The 22,873-nt window shown below is 44.1% G+C and overlaps 3 protein-coding genes across 3 annotated transcripts in view; all 3 read left to right on the forward strand.

Annotated features, from left to right (window-relative positions):
• LOC133462228 (GTPase IMAP family member 9-like) overlaps positions 1 to 22,873 on the forward strand; it is a 206,793-nt gene that overhangs the window by 112,393 nt on the left and 71,527 nt on the right. The window lies entirely within an intron of this gene.
• LOC133462759 (GTPase IMAP family member 7-like) overlaps positions 1 to 22,873 on the forward strand; it is a 189,306-nt gene that overhangs the window by 112,017 nt on the left and 54,416 nt on the right. Inside the window, exon 2 of the mRNA XM_061744186.1 lies at positions 1,752 to 1,819. Within this exon, the coding sequence (XP_061600170.1) occupies positions 1,798 to 1,819 (22 nt within the window). The 5' untranslated portion in view covers positions 1,752 to 1,797. The remainder of the gene's footprint in view (positions 1 to 1,751; positions 1,820 to 22,873) is intronic.
• Positions 2,446 to 5,057, forward strand: LOC133462818 (GTPase IMAP family member 9-like). Its single transcript, XM_061744269.1, has 3 exons — positions 2,446 to 2,636; positions 3,441 to 3,538; positions 3,944 to 5,057. The coding sequence occupies exons 1-3, from the start codon at positions 2,446 to 2,448 to the stop codon at positions 4,924 to 4,926; spliced, it is 1,272 nt and encodes a 423-aa protein (XP_061600253.1). The 3' UTR covers positions 4,927 to 5,057.

The raw sequence follows: 22,873 nt of genomic DNA on the forward strand, positions 1-22,873 counted from the left end.
AGGTAAGACGGGGGCCCTATACAGGTAAGACGGGGCCCCTGTACAGGTAAGACGGGGGCCCCAATACAGGTAAGACGGGCCCCTGTACAGGTAAGACGGGGGCCCCAATACAGGTAAGACGGGGGCCCCTGTACAGGTAAGACGGGGGCCCTATACAGGTAAGACGGGGGCCCCTATACAGGTAAGACGGGGCCCCTGTACAGGTAAGACGGGGGCCCTATACAGGTAAGACGGGGGCCCCTATACAGGTAAGACGGGGGCCCTATACAGGTAAGACGGGGCCCCTATACAGGTAAGACGGGGGCCCCTGTACAGGTAAGACGGGGGCCCTATACAGGTAAGACGGGGCCCCTATACAGGTAAGACGGGGGCCCCTGTACACAGGCATCACGTTGATAGAATCTATGTTATGTCACACTAGGTAAGGGATTGTTGCCACTACGGTATTTTACCACTGGTTAGTGTAGTTAGGCAGACAGGCTTTTTTTTTTAAGATTTTTTTTGGGCTCTACTGGCCCTTTATTCAAGCTGCAGATATGAAAGGGGTAGAGAGAGAGATCGGGGATGACATGCAGCAAAAGTGCGCAGGCGACCGCTGCAGGAGGACTGTAGCCTCAGTATATGAGCCGCTGCTTAACCCACTGCGTGACCGAGCGGCCCAGGCTTTTGTTTTCTTATTAGACGGTCAGACAGAACTGTGTTTTTCCTTAGCTGCCTAGTTTGTTATTTTGGCAACATCCTCGTCCCCTGGCAGTGGCATACTTTTGTTTTGGTACTTTGTTAACCTTGTAAATATCTTGCTGGATTGACAGTAAAAACAAGCACACCCTTTAAAAACCCTGTGTTGACTCAGTCATTTGCATCTTTTAATGTTTGGGATCCCTTTGTCTTAAATGTCGTGCTATGTGAGCTTGGTTTCAACTCCTGTACATGACCTGACCAGGGGTCTCGTAACACTCTCAAATTAATGAAGAACCGGATGAAGAACCGGATGAAGAACCGTGTGTGTACTTTCAAGTGTGTTAACAGAATGCCACGAGGGAAACACATCAGCACTGGTCTCAGAGAAGTTTTTATTTCTACTGATCTGCCTGAAAAAGGTTTTTAAAACAGTTTCAGACCTGAAGTTCAAGATTCTACAGTGAGAAAGATTGTTCAAAGTCCAGATCCAGACCTGCAGGTCCTCTACAGACCACTAGGGTCCAGATCCAGACCTGCAGGTCCTCTACAGACCACTAGGGTCCAGATCCAGACCTGCAGGTCCTCTACAGACCACTAGGGTCCAGATCCAGACCTGCAGGTCCTCTACAGACCACTAGGGTCCAGATCCAGACCTGCAGGTCCTCTACAGACCACTAGGGTCCAGATCCAGACCTGCAGGTCCTCTACAGACCACTAGGGTCCAGATCCAGACCCTGGTCAACACCAAGAGGGAAAGAAACCAGCGATGCTCTAGAAATGATTAAAGTTGCCCGAGCTTTTGACTCGTGGGGGAACTTTGTTCTGCCCACAACTTTAGTTTAGTTTTAATTAAATAAATAACAAAACAATGAAAAAAGGTGTTGTTCATCTGAGGTCTAATACTGGTGTGTTTTTTATTACTTATCTAATAATCTGGGATTCCTTCAGGGCATGTGTCCGGTCATGTAACCAGGCAACCACACCTGCCACACCTGAACAACCAGTTCCAGGAAGGTTTCCGGACCGGGAACCAGGAACCAGGAGGTTCAGTCAGCAGGTTCAGTCAGCAGGTTCAGTCAGCAGGAGACGAGCGGCTGCAGCGGTTCTGGATCCAACATGTCCGGGGGAAACGCTCAGGGTAAGAAACCTTACACCACCGTACCTCCTCAGGTCCTCCAGGTGCTTCAGGTCCTTCAGGTCCTCCAGGTCCTTGTCAGGACCTGACAATCGTTGTCTTTAAATCTGGTTTCAGTTCAGTTTCAGTTTCAAGTCTGAGGTGAACGGGTAGATTTGTTTATATTTATGTACAGAAATGGGCAGGTATGTGTGTATGTATGTATGTATGTATGTATGTATGTGTGTATGTGTGTGTGTGTGTGTGTGTGTGTATGTATGTATGTATGTATGTATGTATGTATGTATGTATGTATGTATGTATGTATTAGGGGTTCAACGGTTCAGGTAGCCCACAGTTCGGTTTCAGTTTGTGTTATGTGCATGAAGAGAGCTTTTTTTTCCAAAATGATCTGTTTATTTCTCTTGTCCCTTTTAAAAAAAGTAAATTACTATAATTCTTTATAGTCAACAGCCTCTTAATCTTGACAACTCAGTACATTACTCAATATACTAAATACGTAAGGGATAATGCATATATATATATATATATATATATATATATATATATATATATATATATATATATATATATATATATATATGGACGACACAGGGGCGTGGTCTGTCCGACGTGAAGCGGAGGATGTCATGGTTGGTCCTCCGGCCTTCAGTGGTTTTCCACTCCCCTCTCTCCTGCTCACTCCACCTGCCAGCCATGCCCACCTCGTCAGCCACGCCCACCTTGTCACTCACTCCCTTCACCTGCTCTCCCAGCTGCAGCTCCTCAACAATCAGGACAGCATAAAAGCTCCTCACTCCTGCACTCTCACTGCCAGATCGTACTGTTACGGGCTGAGGTTTTGGACCCAAATGCAGCACAAGGTGGTAGTTTGTCTGGTTTGCTTTATTACCCTCAACGGGGACGAAGAGCAGGCAGGAATTGGTGTCAGGTTCGGAAGACAAGGTCAGGCAACGGAGAACAGGAGACAAAGCAGTGTCCGGGAACAGGCAGGATCCAGGAACAGGCAGGATCCAGAAACAGGCAGGGTCCAGGAACAGGCAGGGTCCAGGAACAGGCAGGATCCGGGAACAGGTCCAGGAACAGGCAGGGTCCAGGAACAGGCAGGCTCCAGGAACAGGTCCAGGAACAGGCAGGCTCCAGGAACAGGTCCAGGAACAGGCAGGGTCCAGGAACAGGTCCAGGAACAGGCAGGTCCAGGAACAGGCAGGGTCCAGGAACAGGTCCAGGAACAGGCAGGGTCCAGGAACAGGTCCAGGAACAGTCAGGGTCCAGGAACAGGCAGGGTCGGCAACGGGAGGTCAAGACAGGGAATGTCTTGCAGGTCTTGCATCTACAAACAGAGTGCTGATCTGGCAGTGAGTGTGCAGGAGAGAGGAGCTTTTATGCTGTCCTGATTGTTGAGGAGCTGCAGCTGGGAGAGCAGGTGAAAGGAGTGAGTGACGAGGTGGGCGTGGCTGACGAGGCGGGCGCATCATCTCCTGTTCCTGCTCGGGCGGTGGTGCCGGACGCATCGTCTCCTGTTTCGGCGGTGGCCCTGGACGCATCGTCTCCTGTTTCGGCGGTGGTCCCGGTCGGATCATCCCCGGTTCCTGCTCCTGTGATGGTCCTAGACCCCCCTCAGCCAGCGCCAAGGACACTTAGTCCCCCGAAGCCAGCTCCTCGGGTTCGGTGTGACCCGCCTGCCACATCCTGAGGGCGACCACCCAAACTGTCTCGCCGGTCAGCCCGGCCCCAAGGGCGGCCCCCGGAACCTTGACCATGTGTTGGCCTATTTAACGCTAGTTAGACCTGATGGATAAATTAGTGACAATAACGAAGCTATTGCTAAAGCTGGAGATTGTTAGGTTCCAGCTCGGCCTAACGTTACTCCTTCCACGTCTGACGAGGCCAAAGTTTCATCAACCGTAAACACGTGTAGCTAATAACCCAGTCAGGAATTGGTTCATAAGGTGATTTAAGCAGAATAAAACACATTCAAAAGTTATTATAAGCCAGGCTTAAAACTTGACACGTTAAAAAAAGGGAAAAAATAAGAATTCCAAGCGGGGATCCCTGTTCTGTTCTTCTCTCATCCAAGGGGCTTAAAAAAGGTTGAAGACGCCTGCTATACGGCATTATGAACAGTGTATTTCTGTCCGACAGGGTTCGTGGGAGCCGTAGATCCAAACCAGAGGAGGATTGTTCTGGTAGGGAAGACCGGCGTGGGGAAGAGCGCGGCAGGAAACACCATCCTGGGGGAGGAAGCCTTTGAGTCGGAGCTTTCTCCGTCCTCCCTGACGTCCGACTGTGACAAGTCCAGAGGGTTGGTGGCCGGCCGGCCAGTGGCCGTCATCGATACTCCGGGACTGTTCGACACAAAGCTCACCCAGGAGGAAGTGCAGAGCAGGATCAAGATGTGCATTTCCCTGTCGTCTCCGGGTCCTCACGCCTTCCTGGTGGTCCTGCAGCTGGGCCGGTTCACCCAGGAGGAGAAAGAAACCATCCGGATGATCCAGTCCATGTTCGGGGAGGACGCAGCCAGATACACAATGGTGCTGTTCACACATGGAGACCAGCTGAAGAAGCAGACCATCGAAGGCTTCATCTCCAAGAGTCCCGACCTGGTCGCCTTCATTCAGAGTTGCTCCGGCAGATACCACGTCTTCAACAACGAGGTTAAAGACCTCACGCAAACCAGCCAACTGCTGGACAAAATCGACATGATGACGACGGCCAACGGTGGAAGCTACTACAGCAACAAGGTGTTCGTGATGGCGGAGGCCGCCATCGAGAAAGAGATGGACCGACTCCTGAAGGAGACGGAGGTGGAGAGGCAGAGGGAGCTGGACGAGCTCAGGGTGAAACACTCGGAGGAAGTCTACCAACAGGTGGAGTCCGAGGTGAACCTCAGGTACCAGTTAGAGGCCCGGACCCGCGCGGAGACGTCCAACAACTTCCTCACCTCGTTTGTTATCGGCGTGGCCACGGGCTGCGTCGCCATCGGAGTTGCCATGAGCACCGAAGCAGGTCAGATTGGTCCGGCAGTCGGAGCTATGGCCGGCACCGCCGCCAGAGCTACTGTTGAGGCGATAACCGTGAAAGTCTCCGAAAGCTGCGTTCTGCAGTGAAGACAACACGACCTTCACGATTCCTGGAAAGGTTCCACTTAGGAAATCTGTTTTACTCTGCTGGGATGAACCAACCTCACTTTCTTTATTCTGATACCACTTCCGGGTGTTCTGTCGATTCATGCTACCCGTCCAGATCTGCTACGTTGTGGTTCTGCATAGTCGGTTTTCAAAGTTTGATTGCCCATAATTTCATGCATCCCTTCAGTCCACGCTGCTGTTAACGATGAGTAACATCCTCAAAATCCCTAAGAAGATATATATTTATATATACAAGCCAGCAGAGATCATTTTTGATGCTTCCTGAGCCCTGAATGCATTAAGTGACGGGAGCATTATTTGATAGGATGTTACTGGACTATCAAATGATGCTACCCCTGAAATATTGATTTAAAATTGATGATACGGGATGTTGAGTATTTGATCCTTCAAAATAAACGACCCATGACATGAAGTGCATTACACTTTGTGAACATTATACGATAAAGAAAAAACAATTCTAACGCTTTATTTGATATTCATTTAGTAATTGGCCTTTATTTAACCAGTCAGGTCATTAAGAACATTCTTATTTACAATGACGGCCTGGCAAGAGACAAGGAAGTGGTTTAGGGAGTAAAACATTAAAATTGTAGAAAACCATTAGGGAGCATTTTTCGATAGACAGACACTATCAGTTTATGCGGCGGTAGCTTTTTTCGACAAAGCAGCAGAAATCGACAGAACACTGGGCTTTTAATATCAGCCGACACCTGATAGCGATCTGGAGGTTCTGAGGGCATCATGGTCGACTTACAGAGGTTCAGGTCTGGACTCCTCCCATCCTTACTGGTGGTAAACAACACCCAAACTGGCCTTGGAATCCAATCCTGGACATCTCTGACGACTGTGAATCACCTTATGACAGAGGGTCACACACCAACAACACTAACACAACAACACGGCAGGGGAGACTAAAGACACTGAAGAAACTACAGATGGACAAGAAAACAAGACCACGACTGAATGAGAGATTAAACGAGAAGGAACCTGGAACAGAGCCCTAAAATAACCTAAACCTCCACACCTGTAGGGGACGCTGCTGAGTTAAAAGCCTTTAAACTGTCCTAAATCTGTATCACAACATGCAGATGAGATGAAGACCGACCCCGACCCAAATCCAGAGCTGCAACAACAACGCTGGATGTTACGTGAGGGACTGTATCGAGGATTTAAGCAAACTTTGGCTGAAAGGGGGACGGGGACTTTATGAAGTCCCGCAGGAACCAGCAGCAGGTTCCAGAACCAAGACCGGACTCGTGCAGAGAGGTCCAACGACTTCATCACAATGAACTAAATTACCCCCGAAGAAGCCAGAACAGAAGAATTATTAGAATTAAAGGGTGAAACTGCAGAACTGATTATCTTGGATTAGTAACATCTGTTGAAAACATTGAAAATGTCGGCTTCTGCAGTTTAAAGCTCCCTTGTTCTGCTCTTCCTGTAATACATCCAGTTTTCAGGTTGTCTGTCATTTAAAGATGTGAACGGTTGATTAGGTAGTAAATACAAGTTTCAAAGAGCAGTCATACCAAGAGCTCTTTGTTCCAGACCAGCCCCGCCCATGCATCGATCCCACGGGGGGGTCAGCCACGCCTCTTTGGAGCAGACGGAGTTCAAAAACAAACATAGATGGACTTTGATGAGTCACAGTTGGTTTGTGTCCATGTTGGTCCTACTTCTATCTGACCAAATAGACTCTGTGTCCATATGTTGAACGCAGACCAGTTCTGTTGGTGCCACCCCTCAAATGCTGCCCCTCCTGGTGTACTGGCGTAAACTCAGCCCTCCGTGTCGTAGCAACTTTCACGGTAACCTGACCTTTTTTTTTCTTTCCTTAGAGACGTTTCAACTTCTTTCCTGAAGATTTTATCACTTTGAACTAATGAATTTGAATAGGAGGTTAAACATCTTCAAGAAGAGAAAGAGCAGCCGCCGCGTTTCTCTGAGAGCTGGTCCTGGTTTGGGGAGTGACTGCCATCTAGTGGTGGAGGAGGGAGCTACATCCATCTAGTGGTGGAGGAGGGAGCTACATCCATCTAGTGGTGGAGGAGGGAACTACATCCATCTAGTGGGGCGGCAGTAGCTCAGGTGGTAGAGCGGGTCGTCCAATGATCCGAAGGTCGGCGGTTCGAATCCCGCTCTGTCCCAGTTTGCTGTCGTAGTGTCCTTGGGCAAGACACCTTACCCACCTTGCCTCGTGTGAATGTGTATGAATGTGTATGAATGTTGGTGGTGGTCGGAGGGGCCGTTAGGCGCGATATGGCAGCCACGCTTCCGTCAGTCTGCCCCAGGGCAGCTGTGGCTACAAACGTAGTTTACCACCACCGGAGAGAATGTGTATGGATGAATAATGATTTCTGTAAAGCGCTCTGGGTGCCTTGAAGGGCGCTATATAAATCCAAGTCATTATAGTGGTGGAGGAGGGAGCTACATCCATCTAGTGGTGGAGGAGGGAGCTACATCCATCTAGTTGTGGAGGAGAGAGCTACATCCATCTAGTGGTGGAGGAGGGAGCTACATCCATCTAGTGGTGGAGGAGGGAGCTACATCCATCTAGTGGTGGAGGAGAGAGCTACATCCATCTAGTGGTGGAGGAGGGAGCTACATCCATCTAGTGGTGGAGGAGGGAACTACATCCATCTAGTGGTGGAGGAGGGAGTTACATCCATCTAGTGGTGGAGGAGGGAGTTACATCCATCTAGTGGTGGAGGAGGGAGCTACATCCATCTAGTGGTGGAGGAGGGAGTTACATCCATCTAGTGGTGGAGGAGGGAGTTACACCTAACCGACGACCTGGTGGTTCAGCTGAAGAAGCTCCGGTGGTTAGAGAGACCAGATCAGCTGTTTCTTTTCTTTGTATTTATTGGTGTAAAGAAATGTGCAGAAACATCTTAATGGGACCTTTCTGAAGTCTGCAGTCTCAGTGTTTTTACTGAACTTTTACTGAAATTTGAACTAGAATCAAGGGCCCAATCGGTTTTTTATTTCCTCCTACTCCTTTTCGGGCATGAAAGTTTATTTTCCTTTGATTTTGTTTAATCACTGTTTTTGTTTTATGTAATAGTTTTTTTTGTTTTTTTATGCTCGAAATAAAGATTTCAATCAACCAATCAATCAATCAATCAATCAATCAATCAATCAATCAATCAATCAATCAATCAATCAATCAATCAATCAATCAATCATTACTAAATAGAATAAAAAACCTCACGTTACATGTTGGACATAAACATCTGTGAAACCAGAGCAATGATTTTGGAAATCTGTGTATTATTTAATGATTTATGTTTAATTAATGAAATAACTAGTAAATCCTGAGATGAAGAGTTTCCAGCAGCTTCCTGATTGGCTGCAGCTCCATCAGCACCTTTTACACAAATACACACAAATCATATATTTTATTGTGTTGTTCTTTTTGTGTGTAAGAAATGAAGAAACAAAGATAAAGGTGTGAGAAGGATGAAGTCGGTTTGTTTTTATACTTTTAACACTTAAATAAAGGTGTTTCAAATTAAAACACTAAAGTTTACACATTAATTCCTGTCCTCTCTACTAACAGGAAGGTAAAAGGAATGAAGTCCTTTAAGCTCAGAGCTGTGAGACGGTTGTCCCGACCAATCAGAGAGATCCGTGGATCAGCTCTCCGATTGGTCGGATAGGACCGGTTTCTTTGAGCAGAAGTTAAATCGGGAGGTGAATGATTTAGAAAAACTTATTTAAATACCTGAATGGGCGTGAACCTCTAAATCAGCCCAGAGGTGTCTCCTACAGTAACCTACTAGTACCTACTAGTACCTACTAGCTCCTACTAGTACCTACTAGTACCTACTAGCACCTACTAGTACCTACTAGTACCTACTAGTACCTACTAGTACCTACTAGTACCTACTAGCACCTACTAGTACCTACTAGTACCTACTAGTACCTACTAGTACCTACTAGTACCTACTAGTACCTACTAGTACCTACTAGTACCTACTAGCTCCTACTAGTACCTACTAGTACCTACTAGCACCTACTAGTACCTACTAGTACCTACTAGTACCTACTAGCTCCTACTAGCACCTACTAGCACCTACTAGCTCCTACTAGTACCTACTAGTACCTACTAGTACCTACTAGTACCTACTAGTACCTACTAGCTCCTACTAGCACCTACTAGTACCTACTAGTACCTACTAGTACCTACTAGTACCTACTAGCACCTACTAGTACCTACTAGTACCTACTAGTACCTACTAGTACCTACTAGCACCTACTAGCACCTACTAGTACCTACTAGTACCTACTAGGTCCTACTAGCACCTACTAGTACCTACTAGTACCTACTAGTACCTACTAGTACCTACTAGCACCTACTAGCACCTACTAGTACCTACTAGTACCTACTAGCTCGTACTAGTACCTACTAGTACCTACTAGCACCTACTAGTACCTACTAGTACCTACTAGTACCTACTAGTACCTACTAGTACCTACTAGCTCCTACTAGCACCTACTAGCACCTACTAGCTCCTACTAGTACCTACTAGTACCTACTAGTACCTACTAGTACCTACTAGTACCTACTAGCACCTACTAGTACCTACTAGTACCTACTAGGTCCTACTAGCACCTACTAGTACCTACTAGTACCTACTAGTACCTACTAGTACCTACTAGCACCTACTAGCACCTACTAGTACCTACTAGTACCTACTAGGTCCTACTAGCACCTACTAGTACCTACTAGTACCTACTAGTACCTACTAGTACCTACTAGCACCTACTAGCACCTACTAGTACCTACTAGTACCTACTAGTACCTACTAGCACCTACTAGGTCCTACTAGTACCTACTAGCACCTACTAGTACCTACTAGTACCTACTAGTACCTACTAGCACCTACTAGTACCTACTAGTACCTACTAGTACCTACTAGCACCTACTAGCACCTACTAGTACCTACTAGTACCTACTAGTACCTACTAGCACCTACTAGGTCCTACTAGTACCTACTAGTACCTACTAGCACCTACTAGTACCTACTAGCTGCTACTAGTACCTACTAGCACCTACTAGGTCCTACTAGTACCTACTAGTACCTACTAGCACCTACTAGCACCTACTAGTACCTACTAGTACCTACTAGCACCTACTAGTACCTACTAGTTCCTACTAGCACCTACTAGTACCTACTAGCTCCTACTAGTACCTACTAGCACCTACTAGTACCTACTAGCACCTACTAGTACCTACTAGCTCCTACTAGTACCTACTAGCACCTACTAGCACCTACTAGCACCTACTAGTACCTACTAGCACCTACTAGCTCCTACTAGCACCTACTAGTACCTACTAGTACCTACTAGCTCCTACTAGCACCTACTAGCTCCTACTAGTACCTACTAGTACCTACTAGCACCTACTAGTACCTACTAGCACCTACTAGTACCTACTAGTACCTACTAGCACCTACTAGTACCTACTAGCACCTACTAGTACCTACTAGTACCTACTATCTCCTACTAGTACCTACTAGCTCCTACTAGTACCTACTAGTACCTACTAGCACCTACTAGTACCTACTAGTACCTACTAGCTCCTACTAGCACCTACTAGCTCCTACTAGTACCTACTAGTACCTACTAGCACCTACTAGTACCTACTAGTACCTACTAGCACCTACTAGTACCTACTAGCACCTACTAGTACCTACTAGCACCTACTAGCTCCTACTAGCACCTACTAGTACCTACTAGCTCCTACTAGCACCTACTAGTACCTACTAGTACCTACTAGTACCTACTATCTCCTACTAGTACCTACTAGTTCCTACTAGTACTAACACTTACTAGCTCCTACTAGTACCTACTAGTTCCTACTAGTACTAACTCCTACTAGCTCCTACTAGTACCTACTAGTTCCTACTAGTACTAACTCCTACTAGCTCCTACTAGTACCTACTAGTACCTACTAGTACCTACTAGCACCTACTAGTACCTACTAGTACTAACACTTACTAGCTCCTACTAGGTCCTACTAGTACCTACTAGCTCCTACTAGTACCTACTAGCACCTACTAGCTCCTACTAGCACCTACTAGTACCTACTAATACCTACTAGCACCTACTAGTACCTACTAGCTCCTACTAGCACCTACTAGTACCTACTAGTACCTACTAGCTCCTACTAGCACCTACTAGTACCTACTAGCACCTACTAGTACGTACTAGTACCTACTAGTACCTACTAGCTCCTACTAGTACCTACTAGTACTTACTAGCTCCTACTAGCACCTACTAGTACCTACTAGTACCTACTAGCTCCTACTAGCACCTACTAGTACGTACTAGTACCTACTAGCACCTACTAGTACGTACTAGTACCTACTAGTACCTACTAGCTCCTACTAGTACCTACTAGTACCTACTAGCTCCTACTAGCACCTACTAGTACCTACTAGTACCTACTAGCTCCTACTAGCACCTACTAGTACGTACTAGTACCTACTAGCACCTACTAGTACGTACTAGTACCTACTAGTACCTACTAGCACCTACTAGTACCTACTAGTACCTACTAGTACCTACTAGTACCTACTAGTACCTACTAGCACCTACTAGTACCTACTAGTACCTACTAGTACCTACTAGTACCTACTAGTACCTACTAGTACCTACTAGTACCTACTAGTACCTACTAGCTCCTACTAGTACCTACTAGTACCTACTAGCACCTACTAGTACCTACTAGTACCTACTAGTACCTACTAGCTCCTACTAGCACCTACTAGCACCTACTAGCTCCTACTAGTACCTACTAGTACCTACTAGTACCTACTAGTACCTACTAGCACCTACTAGTACCTACTAGTACCTACTAGTACCTACTAGTACCTACTAGCTCCTACTAGCACCTACTAGTACCTACTAGTACCTACTAGTACCTACTAGTACCTACTAGCACCTACTAGTACCTACTAGTACCTACTAGTACCTACTAGTACCTACTAGCACCTACTAGCACCTACTAGTACCTACTAGTACCTACTAGGTCCTACTAGCACCTACTAGTACCTACTAGTACCTACTAGTACCTACTAGTACCTACTAGCACCTACTAGCACCTACTAGTACCTACTAGTACCTACTAGCTCGTACTAGTACCTACTAGTACCTACTAGCACCTACTAGTACCTACTAGTACCTACTAGCTCCTACTAGCACCTACTAGCACCTACTAGCTCCTACTAGTACCTACTAGTACCTACTAGTACCTACTAGTACCTACTAGTACCTACTAGCACCTACTAGTACCTACTAGTACCTACTAGGTCCTACTAGCACCTACTAGTACCTACTAGTACCTACTAGTACCTACTAGTACCTACTAGCACCTACTAGCACCTACTAGTACCTACTAGTACCTACTAGGTCCTACTAGCACCTACTAGTACCTACTAGTACCTACTAGTACCTACTAGTACCTACTAGCACCTACTAGCACCTACTAGTACCTACTAGTACCTACTAGTACCTACTAGCACCTACTAGGTCCTACTAGTACCTACTAGCACCTACTAGCACCTACTAGCACCTACTAGTACCTACTAGTACCTACTAGCACCTACTAGCACCTACTAGTACCTACTAGTACCTACTAGTACCTACTAGCACCTACTAGCACCTACTAGTACCTACTAGTACCTACTAGTACCTACTAGCACCTACTAGGTCCTACTAGTACCTACTAGTACCTACTAGCACCTACTAGTACCTACTAGCTGCTACTAGTACCTACTAGCACCTACTAGGTCCTACTAGTACCTACTAGTACCTACTAGCACCTACTAGCACCTACTAGTACCTACTAGTACCTACTAGCACCTACTAGTACCTACTAGTTCCTACTAGCACCTACTAGTACCTACTAGCTCCTACTAGTACCTACTAGCACCTACTAGTACCTACTAGCACCTACTAGTACCTACTAGCTCCTACTAGTACCTACTAGCACCTACTAGCACCTACTAGCACCTACTAGTACCTACTAGCACCTACTAGTACCTACTAGTACCTACTAGCTGCTACTAGTACCTACTAGCACCTACTAGGTCCTACTAGTACCTACTAGCACCTACTAGTACCTACTAGCACCTACTAGCTCCTACTAGCACCTACTAGTACCTACTAGTACCTACTAGCTCCTACTAGCACCTACTAGCTCCTACTAGTACCTACTAGTACCTACTAGCACCTACTAGTACCTACTAGCACCTACTAGTACCTACTAGTACCTACTAGCACCTACTAGTACCTACTAGCACCTACTAGTACCTACTAGTACCTACTATCTCCTACTAGTACCTACTAGCTCCTACTAGTACCTACTAGTACCTACTAGCACCTACTAGTACCTACTAGTACCTACTAGCTCCTACTAGCACCTACTAGCTCCTACTAGTACCTACTAGTACCTACTAGCACCTACTAGTACCTACTAGTACCTACTAGCACCTACTAGTACCTACTAGCACCTACTAGTACCTACTAGCACCTACTAGCTCCTACTAGCACCTACTAGTACCTACTAGCTCCTACTAGCACCTACTAGTACCTACTAGTACCTACTAGTACCTACTATCTCCTACTAGTACCTACTAGTTCCTACTAGTACTAACACTTACTAGCTCCTACTAGTACCTACTAGTTCCTACTAGTACTAACTCCTACTAGCTCCTACTAGTACCTACTAGTACCTACTAGTACCTACTAGCACCTACTAGTACCTACTAGTACTAACACTTACTAGCTCCTACTAGGTCCTACTAGTACCTACTAGCTCCTACTAGTACCTACTAGCACCTACTAGCTCCTACTAGCACCTACTAGTACCTACTAGTACCTACTAGCACCTACTAGTACCTACTAGCTCCTACTAGCACCTACTAGTACCTACTAGTACCTACTAGCTCCTACTAGCACCTACTAGTACCTACTAGCACCTACTAGTACGTACTAGTACCTACTAGTACCTACTAGCTCCTACTAGTACCTACTAGTACTTACTAGCTCCTACTAGCACCTACTAGTACCTACTAGTACCTACTAGCTCCTACTAGCACCTACTAGTACGTACTAGTACCTACTAGCACCTACTAGTACGTACTAGTACCTACTAGTACCTACTAGCTCCTACTAGTACCTACTAGTACCTACTAGCTCCTACTAGCACCTACTAGTACCTACTAGTACCTACTAGCTCCTACTAGCACCTACTAGTACGTACTAGTACCTACTAGCACCTACTAGTACGTACTAGTACCTACTAGTACCTACTAGCACCTACTAGTACCTACTAGCTCCTACTAGCACCTACTAGTACCTACTAGTACCTACTAGCTCCTACTAGCACCTACTAGTACCTACTAGCACCTACTAGTACGTACTAGTACCTACTAGTACGTACTAGTACCTACTAGTACCTACTAGTACCTACTAGTACCTACTAGCACCTACTAGTACCTACTAGTACCTACTAGCTCCTACTAGCACCTACTAGTACCTACTAGCATCTACTAGTACGTACTAGTACCTACTAGTACCTACTAGTACCTACTAGTACCTACTAGTACCTACTAGCACCTACTAGTACCTACTAGTACCTACTAGCACAAACTCCTACTAGCTCCTACTAGCTCCTACTTTCACCTTATAGCTCTCATTACCTCCCTTAAAAAATATGTGTCCACTAGAGGGCAAATACATGCATTTAAATGCAGTAACTTATATGTTCACTAGAGCGCAAATAAGTAATTTTTATGCAGTAATTTATGTGTCCACTAAAGGACAAATAAGTAATGTTAATGTAGTAATTAATATGTCCATTCGAGCGAAAATAAATGCATTTTAATGCAATAATTAATATTTCCACTAGAGGGCAAATAAGTCATTTAAATGGAGTCATTTATGTGTCCACTAGTGCAGGGGTTCCCAACCTTTTTTGTGCTGAGGACCAGCAGAAGTATAAACAAAAAGCTCAGGGACCGGTTGACAATTTATGTCAATTATTTTTTTAACATGTTTCTTTATTGGGTAATCCATGTAAATTATATTACACAGTAAACATTTATTTTAAAGGGTTCGACAGAATACCCCGTTTTATATTTTAACATACACACTCAAAAAAAAAAATAAATAAATAACTAAATAACTAAATAAAATAAAAATAAATAAATAAATAAATAAGGACACAAAACTTAACATAACAAACACCCCAAAACACACACACTGCAAAATACGTAATTATAAACAGGTCCCAAAGTAAGTACCGATTACCAATCAAACTCTGACTGAAGACAATAATAATAGGAAAAATAAAGTAATAGACTAAAATACAGGACACGCAAAACAGCAGCAACAAAAAAATAAATAAAAAAATTAAAAAAAATAAAAAAAAACTACATCCATCTAGTGGTGGAGGAGGGAGCTACATCCATCTAGTGGTGGAGGAGGAAGCTACATCCATCTAGTGGTGGAGGAGGGAGCTACATCCATCTAGTGGTGGAGGAGGGAGTTACATCCATCTAGTGGTGGAGGAGGGAACTACATCCATCTAGTGGTGGAGGAGGGAACTACATCCATCTAGTGGTGGAGGAGGGAGCTACATCCATCTAGTGGTGGAGGAGGGAGCTACATCCATCTAGTGGTGGAGGAGGGAGTTACATCCATCTAGTGGTGGAGGAGGGAGCTACATCCATCTAGTGGTGGAGGAGGGAGCTACATCCATCTAGTGGTGGAGGAGGGAGCTACATCCATCTAGTGGTGGAGGAGGGAGCTACATCCATCTAGTGGTGGAGGAGGGAGCTACATCCATCTAGTGGTGGAGGAGGGAGCTACATCCATCTAGTGGTGGAGGAGGAAGCTACATCCATCTAGTGGTGGAGGAGGGAGCTACATCCATCTAGTGGTGGAGGAGGGAGCTACATCCATCTAGTGGTGGAGGAGGGAGCTACATCCATCTAGTGGTGGAGGAGGGAGTTACATCCATCTAGTGGTGGAGGAGGGAGTTACATCCATCTAGTGGTGGAGGAGGGAGCTACATCCATCTAGTGGTGGAGGAGGGAGTTACACCTAACCGACCGACCTGGTGGTTCAGCTGAAGAAGCTCCGGTGGTTAGAGAGACCAGATCAGCTGTTTCTTTTCTTTGTATTTGTTGGTGTAAAGAAATGTGCAGAAACATCTTAATGGGACCTTTCTGAAGTCTGCAGTCTCAGTGTTTTTACTGAACTTTTACTGAAATTTGAACTAGAATCAAGGGCCCAATCGGTTTTTTATTTCCTCCTACTCCTTTTCGGGCATGAAAGTTTATTTCCCTTTGATTTTGTTTAATTGTTTTGTGTAATTGTTTGTGTAATTGTTTTTGTTTTTTTTTTATGCTCGAAATAAAGATTCAAATTAATCAATCAAGCAATCAATCAATCAATCAATCAATCAATCAATCAATCAATCAATCAATCAATCAATCAATCATTACTAAATAAAATAAAAAAAACCTCATATTACATGTTGGACATAAACATCTGTGAAACCAGAGCAATGATTTTGGAAATGTGTATATTATTTAATGATTTATGTTTAATTAATGAAAGAACTAGTAAATCCTGGGATGATGAGTTTCCAGCAGTGTCCTGATTGGCTGCAGCTCCGTCGGCACCTTTTACACAAATATACAAAACCTAAACGTGAATATGGACATCATTAAAAAAACTCAAAATAAATGAAATAGAACAACTTTGGCTTTTTATTGTGTTGTTCTTTTTGTGTGTAAGAAATGAAGAAACAAAGATAAAGGTGTGAGAAGGATGAAGTCGGTTTGTTTTTATACTTTTAACACTTAAATAAAGGTGTTTCAAATTAAAACACTAAAGTTTACACATTAATTCCTGTCCTCTTTACTAACAGGAAGGTAAAAGGAAAGAAGTCCTTTAAGCTCAGAGCTGTGAGACGGTTGTCCCGACCAATCAGAGAGATCCGTGGATCAGCTCTCCGATTGGTCGGATAGGACCGGTTTCTTTGAGCAGAAGTTAAATCGGGAGGTGAATGATTTAGAAAAACTTATTTAAATACCTGAATGGGCGTGAACCTCTAAATCAGCCCAGAGGTGTCTCCTACAGTAACCTACTAGTACCTACTAGTACCTACTAGCACCTACTAGCTCCTACTAGTACCTACTAGTACCTACTAGCACCTACTAGCTCCTACTAGTACCTACTAGTACCTACTAGTACCTACTAGTACCTACTATCTCCTACTAGCACCTACTAGTACCTACTAGTACCTACTAGTACCTACTAGTACCTACTAGTACCTACTAGCTCCTACTAGTACCTACTAGTACCTACTAGTACCTACTAGTACCTACTAGTACCTACTAGTACCTACTAGCTCCTACTAGTACCTACTAGTACCTACTAGTACCTACTAGTACCTACTAGTACCTACTAGTACCTACTAGTACCTACTAGCTCCTACTAGTACCTACTAGCACCTACTAGTACCTACTAGTACCTACTAGTACCTACTAGTACCTACTAGCACCTACTAGTACCTACTAGTACCTACTAGTACCTACTAGTACCTACTAGTACCTACTAGTACCTACTAGCTCCTACTAGTACCTACTAGTACCTACTAGCACCTACTAGTACCTACTAGTACCTACTAGTACCTACTAGTACCTACTAGTACCTACTAGCTCCTACTAGTACCTACTAGTACCTACTAGTACCTACTAGTACCTACTAGCACCTACTAGTACCTACTAGTACCTACTAGTACCTACTAGCACCTACTAGTACCTACTAGTACCTACTAGTACCTACTAGTACCTACTAGCACCTACTAGTACCTACTAGCTCCTACTAGTACCTACTAGCACCTACTAGTACCTACTAGTACCTACTAGTACCTACTAGCACCTACTAGTACCTACTAGCTCCTACTAGTACCTACTAGTACCTACTAGTACCTACTAGTACCTACTAGTACCTACTAGCACCTACTAGTACCTACTAGTACCTACTAGTACCTACTAGTACCTACTAGTACCTACTAGCACCTACTAGTACCTACTAGTACCTACTAGCACCTACTAGTACCTACTAGTACCTACTAGTACCTACTAGGTCCTACTAGCACCTACTAGTACCTACTAGCACCTACTAGCACCTACTAGTACCTACTAGTACCTACTAGCACCTACTAGTACCTACTAGTACCTACTAGCACCTACTAGCACCTACTAGTACCTACTAGCACCTACTAGTACCAACTAGCACCTACTAGGTCCTACTAGCACCTACTAGTACCTACTAGTACCTACTAGTACCTACTAGGTCCTACTAGCACCTACTAGTACCTACTAGTACCTACTAGTACCTACTAGCACCTACTAGGTCCTACTAGCACCTACTAGTACCTACTAGTACCTACTAGTACCTACTAGCACCTACTAGGTCCTACTAGCACCTACTAGTACCTACTAGTACCTACTAGGTCCTACTAGCACCTACTAGTACCTACTAGTACCTACTAGTACCTACTAGGTCCTACTAGCACCTACTAGTACCTACTAGTACCTACTAGTACCTACTAGCACCTACTAGGTCCTACTAGCACCTACTAGTACCTACTAGTACCTACTAGCACCTACTAGTACCTACTAGCTCCTACTAGTACCTACTAGCACCTACTAGTACCTACTAGTACCTACTAGCTGCTACTAGTACCTACTAGCACCTACTAGTACCTACTAGCACCTACTAGTACCTACTAGCACCTACTAGGTCCTACTAGCACCTACTAGTACCTACTAGGTCCTACTAGCACCTACTAGTACCTACTAGTACCTACTAGTACCTACTAGCACCTACTAGTACCTACTAGCACCTACTAGCACCTACTAGTACCTACTAGCACCTACTAGTACCTACTAGCACCTACTAGGTCCTACTAGCACCTACTAGTACCTACTAGCACCTACTAGGTCCTACTAGTACCTACTAGCTCCTACTAGTACCTACTAGTACCTACTAGCACCTACTAGCTCCTACTAGCACCTACTAGGTCCTACTAGTACCTACTAGCTCCTACTAGTACCTACTAGTACCTACTAGTACCTACTAGTACCTACTAGTACCTACTAGCACCTACTAGTACCTACTAGCACCTACTAGGTCCTACTAGCACCTACTAGTACCTACTAGTACCTACTAGCACCTACTAACACCTACTAGGTCCTACTAGTACCTACTAGTACCTACTAGTACCTACTAGCACCTACTAGCACCTACTAGCTGCTACTAGTACCTACTAGTACCTACTAGCACCTACTAGGTCCTACTAGTACCTACTAGTACCTACTAGTACCTACTAGCACCTACTAGCACCTACTAGCTGCTACTAGTACCTACTAGTACCTACTAGCACCTACTAGGTCCTACTAGTACCTACTAGTACCTACTAGTACCTACTAGCACCTACTAGCTGCTACTAGTACCTACTAGTACCTACTAGCTGCTACTAGTACCTACTAGTACCTACTAGCACCTACTAGCACCTACTAGTACCTACTAGTACCTACTAGCACCTACTAGGTCCTACTAGTACCTACTAGCTCCTACTAGCACCTACTAGTACCTACTAGTACCTACTAGCACCTACTAGGTCCTACTAGTACCTACTAGCTCCTACTAGTACCTACTAGCACCTACTAGCTGCTACTAGTACCTACTAGTACCTACTAGCACCTACTAGCACCTACTAGTACCTACTAGTACCTACTAGCACCTACTAGGTCCTACTAGTACCTACTAGCACCTACTAGTACCTACTAGCACCTACTAGTACCTACTAGCACCTACTAGTACCTACTAGTACCTACTAGTACCTACTAGTACCTACTAGCACCTACTAGTACCTACTAGCACCTACTAGTACCTACTAGCACCTACTAGTACCTACTAGCACCTACTAGCTCCTACTAGCACCTACTAGTACCTACTAGTACCTACTAGTACCTACTAGCACCTACTAGTACCTACTAGCACCTACTAGCACCTACTAGTACCTACTAGTACCTACTAGTACCTACTAGTACCTACTAGTACCTACTAGTACCTACTAGTACCTACTAGCACCTACTAGTACCTACTAGTACCTACTAGTACCTACTAGTACCTACTAGCACCTACTAGCTCCTACTAGCACCTACTAGTACCTACTAGTACCTACTAGTACCTACTAGCACCTACTAGTACCTACTAGTACCTACTAGTACCTACTAGTACCTACTAGTACCTACTAGCTCCTACTAGTACCTACTAGCACCTACTAGTACCTACTAGCACCTACTAGTACCTACTAGCACCTACTAGCTCCTACTAGCACCTACTAGTACCTACTAGTACCTACTAGTACCTACTAGCACCTACTAGTACCTACTAGCACCTACTAGCACCTACTAGTACCTACTAGTACCTACTAGTACCTACTAGCACCTACTAGTACCTACTAGTACCTACTAGTACCTACTAGTACCTACTAGCTCCTACTAGTACCTACTAGCACCTACTACTACCTACTAGTACCTACTAGTACCTACTAGCTCCTACTAGTACCTACTAGTACCTACTAGCTCCTACTAGCACCTACTAGTACCTACTAGCTGCTACTAGTACCTACTAGTACCTACTAGTACCTACTAGCTCCTACTAGTACCTACTAGCTCCTACTAGTACCTACTAGCTCCTACTAGCTCCTACTAGTACCTACTAGCACCTACTAGTACCTACTAGTACCTACTAGTACCTACTAGTACCTACTAGTACCTACTAGCTCCTACTAGCACCTACTAGTACCTACTAGTACCTACTAGTACCTACTAGTACCTACTAGTACCTACTAGCTCCTACTAGCACCTACTAGTACCTACTAGTACCTACTAGTACCTACTAGCTCCTACTAGTACCTACTAGTACCTACTAGCACCTACTAGTACCTACTAGTACCTACTAGTACCTACTAGTACCTACTAGTACCTACTAGTACCTACTAGCACCTACTAGTACCTACTAGTACCTACTAGTACCTACTAGCTCCTACTAGTACCTACTAGTACCTACTAGTACCTACTAGCTCCTACTAGTACCTACTAGTACCTACTAGTACCTACTACCTCCTACTAGTACCTACTAGCACCTACTAGTACCTACTAGTACCTACTAGTACCTACTAGCTCCTACTAGCACCTACTAGTACCTACTAGTACCTACTAGTACCTACTAGCTCCTACTAGTACCTACTAGTACCTACTAGTACCTACTAGCACCTACTAGTACCTACTAGCTCCTACTAGTACCTACTAGCACCTACTAGTACCTACTAGTACCTACTAGTACCTACTAGTACCTACTAGTACCTACTAGTACCTACTAGCACCTACTAGTACCTACTAGTACCTACTAGCTCCTACTAGCACCTACTAGTACCTACTAGCTCCTACTAGTACCTACTAGCACCTACTAGTACCTACTAGTACCTACTAGTACCTACTAGCACCTACTAGTACCTACTAGCTCCTACTAGTACCTACTAGCACCTACTAGTACCTACTAGCTCCTACTAGTACCTACTAGCACCTACTAGTACCTACTAGCTCCTACTAGTACCTACTAGCACCTACTAGTACCTACTAGCTCCTACTAGTACCTACTAGCACCTACTAACTCCTACTAGCTCCTACTAGTACCTACTAGTACCTACTAGTACCTACTAGCTCCTACTAGTACCTACTAGTACCTACTAGTACCTACTAGTACCTACTAGTACCTACTAGTACCTACTAGTACCTACTAGCACCTACTAGTACCTACTAGTACCTACTAGCACAAACTCCTACTAGCTCCTACTAGCTCCTACTTTCACCTTATAGCTCTCATTACCTCCCTTAAAAAATATGTGTCCACTAGAGGGCAAATACATGCATTTAAATGCAGTAACTTATATGTTCACTAGAGCGCAAATAAGTAATTTTTATGCAGTAATTTATGTGTCCACTAAAGGACAAATAAGTAATGTTAATGTAGTAATTAATATGTCCATTCGAGCGAAAATAAATGCATTTTAATGCAATAATTAATATTTCCACTAGAGGGCAAATAAGTCATTTAAATGGAGTCATTTATGTGTCCACTAGTGCAGGGGTTCCCAACCTTTTTTGTGCTGAGGACCAGCAGAAGTATAAACAAAAAGCTCAGGGACCGGTTGACAATTTATGTCAATTATTTTTTTAACATGTTTCTTTATTGGGTAATCCATGTAAATTATATTACACAGTAAACATTTATTTTAAAGGGTTCGACAGAATACCCCGTTTTATATTTTAACATACACACTCAAAAAAAAAAATAAATAAATAACTAAATAACTAAATAAAATAAAAATAAATAAATAAATAAATAAGGACACAAAACTTAACATAACAAACACCCCAAAACACACACACTGCAAAATACGTAATTATAAACAGGTCCCAAAGTAAGTACCGATTACCAATCAAACTCTGACTGAAGACAATAATAATAGGAAAAATAAAGTAATAGACTAAAATACAGGACACGCAAAACAGCAGCAACAAAAAAATAAATAAAAAAATAAAAAAAAATAAAAAAAAAACTAAATAAGATAAATAAATAAAAATTAAAATAAACTGACGTAAGAGGAACCCTAAAAAAAAAAAGAGACATGGTTAGCAATATCATACTTCTCTGTAATTAAGTTAAATCAGATTAAATTAATCTTCCAAGGATGTCAAAGAATTAACAAAAGAAAGAATAGGTTCCCAAATATAAGAAAACTTAT

Source organism: Cololabis saira, chromosome 16 (genome assembly GCF_033807715.1).
Source record: "Cololabis saira isolate AMF1-May2022 chromosome 16, fColSai1.1, whole genome shotgun sequence".
Lineage (NCBI taxonomy): Eukaryota > Metazoa > Chordata > Actinopteri > Beloniformes > Belonidae > Cololabis > Cololabis saira.